The sequence below is a fragment of the Podarcis raffonei genome, chromosome 2 (assembly GCF_027172205.1).
Source record: "Podarcis raffonei isolate rPodRaf1 chromosome 2, rPodRaf1.pri, whole genome shotgun sequence".
NCBI classification, from domain to species: domain Eukaryota; kingdom Metazoa; phylum Chordata; class Lepidosauria; order Squamata; family Lacertidae; genus Podarcis; species Podarcis raffonei.
The window spans coordinates 105,590,831-105,603,282 of NC_070603.1; the positions used below are offsets into that span (position 1 = coordinate 105,590,831).

The window sequence follows — 12,452 nt, forward strand, 5'->3', positions numbered from 1 at the left end:
GTTCCAATGTCAAATAGCTCGTTAAATTTAATATAATTTTAAAGATAATTTCCGAAAGTTTCGTGATCTGTTTTTCAAAATGGCATTTTACATGTGAGTAAAACAACCAGAAGCATCACATGCAAGATAACTCAGAACTTCTCTATTCCACCACCCCTAAAATTCAGATAAAGACATCTCCAAGAAAACAGACAATAGGTTAATGACCCTTTATTGTATTGATAGTTCTGCTTTCTCATTTGCTGAACTGGCAATTTTATGCTAGGAGCAAGATCGGTTGTGCGTGTTACATTGGTCACAAAAAAACATACTCCACCCAAATAAATGATAAGAAAAATCCTATGTAGTTTAACTTTATTCTCTTCTTTGAGTTTCTTAGCATTAAGAAAATGTGGTTGGACGCTACCCAAAATGTGTTTAACACGCAACATTTATTGTGACCAACGTAACTCCATAATGTGCAGCTTAGATAGGACAAATGTGTTGTCATGTACATCACTTGAACCTCTTTTTAGGATTGTAATAATAATAACAATAATAATAATAATAATAATATTTTTTTATTTATACCCCGTCCTTCCCGGTTCAAAAACCAGGCTCAGGGAGGCTAACAACAAATTTAAAACACTTAATTGTAAAAGCAACATAAAATACAGTATAAAAACATGAATAATAAGCAGAGGATGGGTGGCCATGTGTCATGGATGCTTTAACTGAGATGCCTTCGTTGCCGGGGGTTGGACTAGATGACTCTCGGGGTCTCTTCCAACTCTACAATTCTGATTCTTCCTGAGAGTTTCATAATTATTACGCCTATTATACCATCAATGTAGGGGATATTAGAAAGTTTCACAAAAGAGACGGGTCCCTGCTCCCCAGAAGTTCACAATCTGAAAGGCAAGTCAGACTAAGCTATTTGCTATTGCTTTTAACAGAAACATAATATAATATACAGTATATCTTAATATATTTGGCAGGTACCTTCCTTCGGCTAATTATCAGTAGACTTCTACTTTGGTATGCTTTAGAAAAGTGTAGAATTTGTATTTCTCCACTAGGCCCAGAGCCGGATTTAGGTTTGATGAGGCCCTAAGCTACTGAAGGTAATGGGGCCCTTTATATGTCCAGCTGTCCTCTGTCAACAACAAATTGTCACTGTTTTTTGTGTTGAATACATACTATATGGTAATTTATGGACCTAATAGGTATCTGAAGCCATTTGCACATGCAGAATGTAGGCACCCTATATATAAAGGTAAAGGGACCCCGACCCCTGAAACTGTTCTTAACCTGAAGCACCACTTTAGCTAATGGGGCCTCCCGCTGATGCCGCACGATTTCTGTTCTCATACTGAAGCAAAGTTCTTAACCCGAGGTACTATTTCTGGGTTAGCGGAGTCTGTAACCTGAAGTGTATGTAACCTGAAGCGTATGTAACCCGAGGTACCACTGTATTTGTTTTTTATATTATATTTTGGTAATGTACATCCAGTGTTTTTTTTCCTTTTAATTTGTTGGGGGCCCCCAAGAGAGTGGGGCCCTAAGCTACAGCTTATACATAAATTTGGCACTGACTAGGCCCCACTTTTTCTTGAAGCATGAGCAGTAGAAACTCCTTCCAGCGTCCTCTCAGATGCGTAAGAAACATGCCCATCCAGGCTGCCTCTCCTTAGCTAGCCTGACTAGGTGGGTTTACATAGAACAGGCAAGAGGAAGCTTTCTGACTCTTAAGGACCACTTCCTGATCAGGATCTCCATCACAGACCAAATGTGACAGGTGGCCAACATCCCTTTCGCTCTCATCGGAGGGAAATCAGGCTTGTAAAGGAAGAGGGGGAGAAGGCTCCCCATCCCTTTTAAAGCCAGTCCTGCTGTAATTCTAAAGTGGGGTTGGGGAGAGACTCCCAAAGACTTTGGTGAGCATTTGGAAGTCTTTTTTTTAAGTGATAGATATATCTTTATTGTTTTAAAATAGATACATTTATGCCAGGAAAGCAAACAAACCAATAAACAGACATACAATCAAATAAACTATAAATTGACAAACAGACAATAGCAATATATGAAACAACACAATTCTTATAACTAACATCATTTGTACTCCCAATGATGTGAACAATTGTAAAACTTATAAAACAAGAAATTAAAATGACTTCCAATTAGTCTCGCTGTACTTCATCTGTTGATTATCTTATACCGCACAGTTACATATTTTTATATAGTTTCTGTTAACTTCCCTACAAACTTTGTTGTTGTTTAGTCGTTTAGTCGTGTCCGACTCTTCGTGACCCCATGGACTAGAGCACTCCAGGCACTCCTGTCTTCCACTGTCTCCCACAGTTTGGTCAGACTCATGTTTGTAGCTTTGAGAACACTGTCCAACCATCTCGTCCTCTGTCGTCCCCTTCTTCTTGTTCCCTACAAACTCATATTTATACAATGCAAGGTTCAGTCTAATTCTCCCAAGAAGTTTCCTTTTATACCGTAATTTTTCAAGTATTCTTTAAAAATTCTCCAATCCTTATAGACTATTTATTTTGTTTGGCCTCTTATCCTTCCTGTCGTCTTTGCTGGCTGCAGCTATTGTACCATTAGGATTTGCCAATCCACCGTGTTAGGTATTGCTGTATTTTTCCAATTTCTTGCTACTAAGATTCTGGCCGCTGTTATCCCATACATGAACAATGTTCTTATCGATTTCCCTATTTCTTTTGGCAATATACTTAATAGAAATATTTATATTTATTTACATTTTTTAAATTTAAATTTGAATATTTTTTTAAGTTCTTCATATATATTATTCCAAAATATGCATTTGGAAGTCTTTAAAGACCACAGTAAGACTGGATTTAAGATCCCCACCTGCCCCGTTATGCTGTATCTTGCTGCAATCTTAAAGCAGGGAAACTCACCACAGCCTTGAGGAGTCTCCATCTCTAAGACTGCGGCAAGCCGGGGCTTAAAAGGGAAGGAGATAGACTTCGCTGCTTCCTTTTTAGTGCTGAGTTTGGGTGCACCCCCAGAGCTCCCGAAAGCGTTCCCTCTCCCTTCATATGTGAAGGGGGAATGATTCTGCTTAGCACTGGTTCCTGCAGCGCCTTGAAGGTTCCTGGCAAACCAGCTGTCTGTCGGGGGGCTTTGCAGACTGTTTCTATTGTAGTATTTCATGTTGCTTTATTGATTTGTGAAGCGCCTTGGGCGTTATTTGGAACGGAAGGCGGCATACAGTTGGTTTTAAATAGTGCAAAATAAAACCAGCCGCCTGTCAGCATGGTCATGAGTGACAGGCGTTGGAGTCCAGCAATAGAAGATCGCTGGGTCTCCTCTATTTTATAGGGAGGAAACAGAAAGCTGGTTTCCTGGTTTTTCTTAGATGCGTCGTGCTTTGGCTTGTAACTTGAACCCTCAAAGACTAAATCATAGAATCATGGAGATGGAAGGTACCAGCCCAACCCGCTGCAAAGCTGGAATCTCAACTAAAGCATCACAACTAAAATAAAATAAAAAACGAAGACAAATTTTATGTATGGTAAAGCCGAAACCCCTTATTCAGAGTAAACCCCATGCGCCTTACATCTGCATAGGAGTGTGCTTTCCGTCTAATAAAGTGACTATCAACTCGCTCGCAAAGACTGCGGCATCATAGAATCGTAGAAGGGGTCCCGCGGGTCATCTAGTCCAACCCGCTGCAATCCAGGAATCTTTTGCCCAACAGGGGTTGCATGATGCCTCCTGTTCATTGAGCCTCCCATGTGGAAAGGAAAAAAATTGCGAGCCCGTTATACACCTGTCACCATCTAGTGGCGATTTTTCTCAGTGCAGTTTTATATCACCGGCTGCGCTCTCTCTCTGCCGCCACCAGGCAACCTCCGGCTCCTCCTCTTCTGGCTCCGCCTGCAAGTTCCGCTGGCGCCGCTCCGGGTCAGGCGCGCGATTTCTTGCTTTGCAAAGGGCGCCGCGTTTTGCGCCGCTTCTTCCTCCTCCTCCACGGATGGCTCCGCTCAGGCTGCTCGGGCCAGCCCTGGGCTGGAGGCTCGCTGCTGCAGCAAGGCCCGTTTATCTCAGCAGGTAAGCGGGATCTACACCCCGCGGAGGAAACTGACAGTGCCCTATGGCTCCGGCCGCCTCCCTCGCCGTCGAGGATTCCCGTGACTTGGGTTTCGTTGCCAGGCAGAAATCCAACTGGTCAAGCCTACCCCTTCACAGCATCTTCGGGCGCGGGGCGGGGAGGAACTAACGCTGCTGAATTTCCGCCTGGCGTGAAGCTTTTCTGCCAGTAAGAAAAAACGGAGCAAGGAAGCAAGCCCTGCTTCTTAGTGTTTTATGTTAGTGACTGAGCCTTGAAGCGGGGTGTCTAACTTTTTTCCCCTCCAGGTGGCATTGGGACACAGCCGTCACCATCTCTGACCATTGACAGTGCAGGCTGGGCTGATGGGACTTGGAGTCGCCACTTGCCCGTCCTGCACGATGTCAGCTTACACCACCCTGGTGCCTTCCAGATATTTTAATTTTTTAATATATTTTAAACTAATTATAATAAATAAAAGTGTGCACCCCACCCCCCACACCACTCCATCCAACCTCCCCAAATTTCAACACCTCTTGTGATGGTTTGACCCCTTTCCTTTTTAACAGTACAAATACAGTGGTACCTCAGGTTAAGTACTTAATTCGTTCCAGAGGTCCGTTTTTAACCTGAAACTGTTCTTAACCTGAAGCACCACTTTAGCTAATGGGGCCTCCTGCAGCTGCCGCGCCGCCGGAGCACAATTTCTGTTCTCATCCTGAAGCAAAGTTCTTAACCTGAAGCACTCTTTCTGGGTTAGCGGAGTCTGTAACCTGAAGCGTATGTAACCTGAGGTACCACTGTACTATAAATACCTTCCATATCTCCTCAAAATAATTCCTCCTCTCTATTCCCCATCTTATCTTGATAGCACACATTGATTTATCATTAATAGCTATATTCCACAACGCTTTGAACCATTCTTCCATTTTATATTCATCCTGGCCCTTCCAGATGTTTTGGACTACAACTCCCATCAGCCCCCGCCAGCACAGCAGATGGGCAGTGCTGTAGAGTGCTGGAAATTTGGAAGGCACCAGGTTGCCTGAGCTTGCTTTAGGTTATGTTTAACAACAACAACAACAATAATAATGAAGAATTACTCTTAAGTACATGCAGAGTATATTTTTATTCTGCACAATTAATTTCTGAAACCACTGAGTTGCTGCGGCCAGTTCAAGCATACCCATGATGTCCAGAGTGCTATGCTTGGAAGCCAAGAGCAAGAATAGGAATATTTCTGCAAAGCAGCTGCTTTTAACCAAACTTTTGATATGGGATGACTTCTGTATTGCTATGATCTTATGTTTTGTAAGCCTTCCCTTGGTGAAAAAAGGAGGGGTATATGCTTTTCAAGTAAATAAAAAAGCGAAGAGGGACTCAAAACATTTAGCAGCTGACTTTACTATTAGAAGGAGTGATTTGAGTTGTTATTATTATTATTATTAATAATAATAATTTATTTGTACCCCACCTATCTGATTGGTTAGCCCCAGCCTCTCTGGGTGGCTTCCAATATACAGTGGTACCTCGGGTTACATACGCTTCAGGTTACAGACGCTTCAGGTTACAGACTCCGCTAACCCAGAAATAGTATCTCAGGTTAAGAACTTTGCTTCAGGATGAGAACAGAAATCGTGCTCCGGCGGCGTGGCAGCAGCAGGAGGCCCCATTAGCTAAAGTGGTGCTTCAGGTTAAGAACAGTTTTGGGTTAAGAACGGACCTCCGGAACGAATTAAGTACTTAACCCGAGGTACCACTGTATATAAAAACATAATAAAACGTCAAACATTTAAATCTTCCTGATACAGGGCTGCCTTCAGGTGTCTTCTAAAAGTTGTATCGTTCATCATCTCCTTGACATCTGATGGGAGGGCGTTCCACAGGGCGGGCGCCTCTACTGTGAAGGCCCTCTGCCTGGTTCCCTGTAACTTCACTTCTCGCAGTGAGGGAACTGCTAGGAGACCCTCGGACCTGGACCTCAGTGTCCAGGTTAAATGATAGAGGTGGAGATGCACTTAAACAGGGCTGAGGCCGTTTAAGGCTTTAAAAGTCAACGCCAACACTTTGAATTGTGCTCGGAAACATATAATTTTATTGAAACCTTCCAGCATGTTATGAAAGCCAAACTAATCTAAATAAAAATAAAGAGGAAAAGAAGAAACAAAAAGGAAAGAAAACGAGAAAGTGGGATATGAGAGAGAGAGAGAGAGAGAGAGAGAGAGAGAGAGAGAGAGAGAGAGCGCGCGAGCGCTCTATCAGGGGTAGACTTTAACCCTTATATCACACAGAAGGAGGTTGACCCTCTGAGCTCTCGCCTCCCAGTAGTGATCCTGAGCACACTGTGATTTAGATACAGTCTCAAGTGTCTTCTTCTCCATACCTCCACCACCAGGCCACCCCAGCGAGACCATCGCCTGACACCTTCAGATGACGAACTCTACCAGAAGACCACAATTCAGCACCTGGAGAAGGAATCCCAAGACATCATGTACATAGAAGGCTACAGTGAACGAGGCTTCAGCATCAGCGGGAACAAGGTGGTGGGGCCTTGCGCAGTCTTGCCACGAGCCATCCTGCAGTGGAACGTGAGTTTGGGGCAGGGTGTGGCCTTTCGACTCCTCAACATCCACCCCGATGCTTGGAAATGCAGACCGTGGTGCTAGGAAGGAGATTCCCTTATCTGCAGACAGGACTGTCAACCCTGGAAGACATCTTGCCAGAGAGCCAGTGTGGTGTAGAGGTTAAGAGCGGTGGACTCGTAATCTGGGGAACCGGGTTCGCGTCTCCGCTCCTCCACATGCAGCTGCTGGGTGACCTTGGGCTAGTCACACTTCTCTGAAGTCTCTCAGCCTCACTCACCTCACAGAGTGTTTGTTGTGGGGGAGGAAGGGAAAGGAGATGGTTAGCCGCTTTGAGACTCCTTCGGGTAGTGATAAAGCGGGATATCAAATCAAAACTCCTCCTCTTCTTCTTCCAAGTCCTGAGATCCTTTGTTAGATCATTGATCTCACAACCATATCCCGAGCTGTGTAGCGTATTTCTTCTCTTATAAAGTAATTACAAGACTACCTTTTTCTCCTGTCCTTTCCAGGTCGGCACACATAAGGACATCACTGCTGAGAGCCTTGTCCTGTTCCGCCTGCTGGAGCCTCGAATAGGTACAAGTGCTCTAATTTCCCTTACACCTGGCATGGGGAACCTCTGGCCTGCCAGATGTTGTTGGATTTTATCATCCCTGACTTTTAGCTATGCTGGCTGGAGCTGGTGGGGAGTTCTTCTGGTCCATCAATATCTAGACGGTTGCAGGTCAGCCAACCCACACTTGCTGTGCTCTTGTAGGGACGGGAAGGAAGCAAAAAGCTGGGAAGGCGGTTTGTGAGCAACCTGGTTGTAATCATCCAGTTTTACACCTGGATATTGCCCCAAAACATGCTTCAAGCTTGCCACCTGCTCTTCCTCTGAAGAGCAGCTTGTCTTGGGTTCCCAGGCGATGTACACAGTCCACCTGACTTGCCTTGAGCAGTAGACCCCCTGGGAAGCCCCAGGGGAGATGGTGGAACTCCTGCAGGGAGAGGAAGATCCATTGTGCAGGAAAATGAAGTTTCATTGCACTAATGGGACTTCTTTTTTAAATTTCATTTATACTTTTCACATACATTTCACTGATTTTACATTCATTTTGACATTTTAAAACTTGACTTCCATCCCCCTCTTTCTGCGGTTCCTTGAATTTATTTTTATTACCTTCTGCATATCCAAATTAACTTAACTTGTTCATTTATTTATCTCACACACACATACACACATATATATATACACATACACACATACACACTCACACTTATATAGCTGCAGATTAGAACAATAATCCTGTCAGTGTTTTTATCTGTTTACAGTTTATCTGTAAATATTCAACAAACCATTTCCATTCTTTTATAAAAAGAAGTTCGTTATCTTGATTTCTTATTCTTCCAGTAAGTTTCGCCATTTCTGCATATTCCGTAAGTTTTTGTATCCATTCTTCCTTTGCTGCGATAATGGGACAGCTTCACGGGCGGGGGGGGGGGAACCCCATTGTGTTTTTATTAAATGATGAAATTAAACTGAAGAGTGGCAAATTGAATTTCCCATCCCTCTCTAAGAAACTGAGAGCATCTTGCTGCTTTGACTTGTATAATTATTTATTTATTAAGTGTTTTTGTGTTGGCTTTTATTACTAGGGGGAAAAACACTGCATTAAATTATTTCAGGGAAATGTTTTTTTAAAAAAGGGGAAATGGAATAGAGGCTGCAAATAGGATTCCTAGCAGCTGACCGGAGCCAAATGAAGCGGCTGGCATGCCAGTCACAAACTGATCATCTTTGCCTCTCGCAGCCCATACCATTGAAGAATGCTCAGGAGGAAGGTTGAACTGGTGTCCGTTCTAATCGCTTTCTGTGGTTTCATCTGTTGGCTGTCCTAGAAATCCTGGTCCTGGGGACGGGAAGCAAGGTGGAGCGGCTGGATCCTGCTGTCCTGAAGTTAATGCGTCAGTGTGGGATTGCTGTGGAGGTACAAGATACGGTAAGAGGCCCAAAATGGGGACGAGAAGCAAAGGAGACAATCTTCTCCCTCAGTTCTAGTGCTTCATCTTTCACTTCTATATTTGAAGCCTCTGCATTTTGAATCTGGAGCTGGACGGAACATGCTAGCAGCATGGTGTTGTAGGCTTAGGAATCAAATTTGGGCCTAATGCTCCCAGTCCTGCTGGCAAAGAAATGTTGGCAATATCTGCCAACAACTTAAGGAGGAAGAAGAGTTTGGATTTGATATCCCGCTTTATCACTACCCTAAGGAGTCTCAAAGCGGCTAACAATCTCCTTTCCCTTCCTCCCCCACAACAAACACTCTGGGAGGTGAGTGGGGCTGAGAGACTTCAGAGAAGTGTGACTGGCCCAAGGTCACCCAGCAGCTGCATGTGGAGGAGCGGAGATGTAAACCCGGTTCCCCAGATTACGAGTCCACCGCTCTTAACCACTACACCACACTGAAATTGTATGGAGATGTACTTTGGGGGGGCAAATCTTATCTCCAGAGCTCCTTGGCTATTTGTTCTTTCCAACACCAGGTTTCTGGCTGCGAGGCCTTTGGTATATTGGTGTATTTTTTACCCCTTAAGAGTAGGAACTTCTAGGTATTGATCACTACACTGGTAACATGAGGCGTTTGCTGCAGTGAGATACACTCTCTGTTCATACTGTCTGTTTTTGCTGAGATGCACTTTTATCGTTAGATTTGCACTCTGCCTTGATCCATGCCTTCCCCAACCCAAACTTCTTCTAGCTCAGTTGGTAGAGCATGAGACTCTTAATTGCAGGGTTGTGGGTTGGAGTCCCACACTGGACAGAAGATTCCTGCATTGCAGCAGATTGGATGACCCCCACGGTCCCCTTTCCAGCTCTGCAATTCTAATTTATTTTTTCGTCTCATTGCTTTCGCAGCCCAATGCCTGTGCAACGTTCAACTTCTTGACAAGTGAGCGGCGTATGACTGCTGCCGGCCTTATCCCACCTCCCGGTGTAACACGTGACTGAATCTCTGAGGGTAAGACCCAGGGGAAGGAAGAGTCTTTGGCAGGGCGAATAAAGAGACGCTGTTGTCACGCCTGCCATGTTCTTCGTTGCTGCGTTTGAGAGACCCTCCTGTTTGAAAGCAACACAAGCCTTTATGCCTGAAGGCGTATCTGTCAACCTGTATGAATGAGTGACAAGTATTTTTTTAAAAATGCAAGAACCCCAGCATGGCTAATTCTAGAGACAGATTACTTAACACCCACTTTTGGGATGAGGCCCTGGGGTCTAGAAATGTAAAAAAGAAAGAACCGCCTTCAGTTTGATCCACATGCTAAATTAATTAACTTCATGCGGCAACCTGGATTTGAGGATAGAGAGGCAGTCTTTCTTGTGGAAAAAAATCTAGCACTGTGGAGTTTGCACATTAGATCAGCTGATCAATGGAGATTGTTCGTTTCCCATATTGCGGTCTAGATACTATACTACCAATGAGTTCTGGATATAGCAATATTTTCAGTTATAGCACTCCTCAGTGTCTGTTTATGGTCTGCCTGCTTTGAGGGCTGCAGACTCCCCCCAAATAGTTGGAAGGAATAATTGGATATTCACAAAAAAACCAAAACCTGTAATTATTGAAAAGTTCAGGAACTTAGGAAATAATGGAAACAGGGAGTTAGAATATATTGTACAACCTAAGCAATAGAAAATATATTGGAATATATACAGAATACTTACTTAGATTTGAGACTGATTCAGCAAAAATTGGCGTTTTGGATATACTGGCCTCCACAATTACTCTACAAGAAGGTGCTGTCAAACTCGGATGGACGTTTGAAGTGTAATGCTGGAAATATCTGCTTAAGGCATATGATGTGGAATTGTCCAATGCAACTGGACTTTCTGAAGTTGTTGTATGTAACAACTTTACATTGACAAAATCCTTGATATTCATGGATGTTCGTGTACTTTTAAATTATGTTCGTTGTATGGGATTGATGGCAGGACAACAAAAATTGATTTTGCAAGCCTTTAGAGAGTCACCGAGTGATTTATACTTCAAGCCTGGAAGGGTAAATATTCACCACCTATTACAGAGTTGTCTAAAGACCTTAAATCCCTTGCTGCATCTGAACGTACTTTCTAGAAACATCAATTTCATTTGATATATGCTACCCAGCTGTCCAAGTGGATATCCAATCTCTCTATATAAATCACAGCAGATGTAATTGATGCAAACTGACAGGTGTTCCTCCTCCTTTTTGTCTCTCCCCCCCCCCAATAATCTTGCAATAAAAATCAATTAAGGACAAGCCAATGACAGAACTTTGGCGATCTGGATGGCATCCTTGAGCGAAGTGTGTAATCTTAGCATTTGAGTGTGGACTAGCCCAGAGTGGCGAAGATCCAGAATATACTTGAAACAGAATAATGTGGAACCACATGTGTGTGTTTTCCCAGTCTGTATAAAGGGATTAAGGACCCACCTGTTACGTGGCTCTTTTAAGAAGCTGCTTCTACTGTCTTTTATGGGTTCGAAATTTCTGCGCAAAGGGAAGAAGAAGTGGGGCTCTTCAAGCCCTGGTGTGTAGGCTCTGAGCCAGCCATCCAGCCTCTGCTCACATTGTGTGCTTTAAGAAGCATTTTGTGTGGAACCAGCAGCGAATTGCATTTCTGTAGCCCACCTTCCAAGATGCCACAGAACTGGCAGGCGTGCTTTTAAAAAACTATTCTCACAACAACCTTATGAGGTGGGGCAGATAGATTATTTGAACCTGGGTTTTCTCCAATAACCCCCCCCCGCCCCTGAACATGTCAATTTTGTGTGTGTGTGTGTGTGTGTGTGTGTGTGTGTGTGTGTGTGAGAGAGAGAGAGAGAGAGAGAGAGAGAGAGAGAGAGAGAGAAATGAGTGTGGAAGCCAGGGGAAGGGAGGGAAATGGTGTGATCATTAGACTCAAAGGAGATATTGGGGCCGTTTCAGGCACACACACACCCTCGAAGTTAAAATATGTCACAAAGGGGAAAGGAAACACTTGTGTGAGTTGTTCTCTGCAGGGCTGGCGCTCTTGATTTGTCATGTCTTAGTCCCAGCAGCTCCCTTGCATGTTGCAATTCTCTCCCCCAGATGAAACATGCGAACCCACTTGGCTTGCTGCAGTAGCAGCAGGCAAGAGGAGCAGAAATTCCTTCTCCCAATAATGCATTCTCTGAATATGAGGGCCCTTTGCTTGTTTTGGTTTATTCACCAGAAACTGCAGATCCTCTCTACTAAGTATTATGAACAGAGTGGAAAGAGGTTTAACCACCTTGAACTACATATTTGCTTCTCTGGAAGGGACCTTCCCGGAAAGATTAGAGTGCCTGTGCTTCCTTAAAAGGCTTGACATCTAAGCATCATTGCCTCTGAACAGGTGGCCCCTTTTAACAAGCCGCAGATCTTTCCACAAGTTCTGGCAAGAGCAGGCCCGTTCTCCTAAAAGGTCAGACTGCATGCTCTTGGCAAAGGCTTGGCAAAAGCACACAAGTCCAACTTTACTTGCCCCCTTTACAGTTGGGGTGGTCATTCAGCAGTAAGGTAAAGGGACCCCTGACATTAGGTCCAGTCGCGGACAACTCTGGGGTTGCAGCACTCATCTCACTTTACTGGCCTAGGGAGACAGTGTACAGCTTCCAGATCATGTGGCCAGCATGACTAAGCCGCTTCTGGCAAACCAGAACAGCGCACGGAAACACTGTTTACCTTCCCACCGAAGCGGTACCTATTTATCTACTTGCACTTGACATGCTTTTGAATTGCTAGGTTGGTAGGAGAAGGGCCGAACGACGGGAGCT

At 44.1% G+C, this 12,452-nt stretch overlaps 1 protein-coding gene across 1 annotated transcript; it reads left to right on the forward strand.

The window, feature by feature from the left end:
* Nucleotides 1–3,889: 3,889 nt before the first annotated feature.
* Nucleotides 3,890–11,116, forward strand: NDUFAF3 (NADH:ubiquinone oxidoreductase complex assembly factor 3). The gene is made up of 5 exons (XM_053378419.1): nucleotides 3,890–4,068; nucleotides 6,462–6,654; nucleotides 7,161–7,227; nucleotides 8,533–8,633; nucleotides 9,551–11,116. Exons 1-5 carry the CDS (start codon nucleotides 3,992–3,994, stop codon nucleotides 9,641–9,643), a joined length of 531 nt encoding a protein of 176 aa, XP_053234394.1. The 5' UTR covers nucleotides 3,890–3,991; the 3' UTR covers nucleotides 9,644–11,116.
* Nucleotides 11,117–12,452: the final 1,336 nt, after the last annotated feature.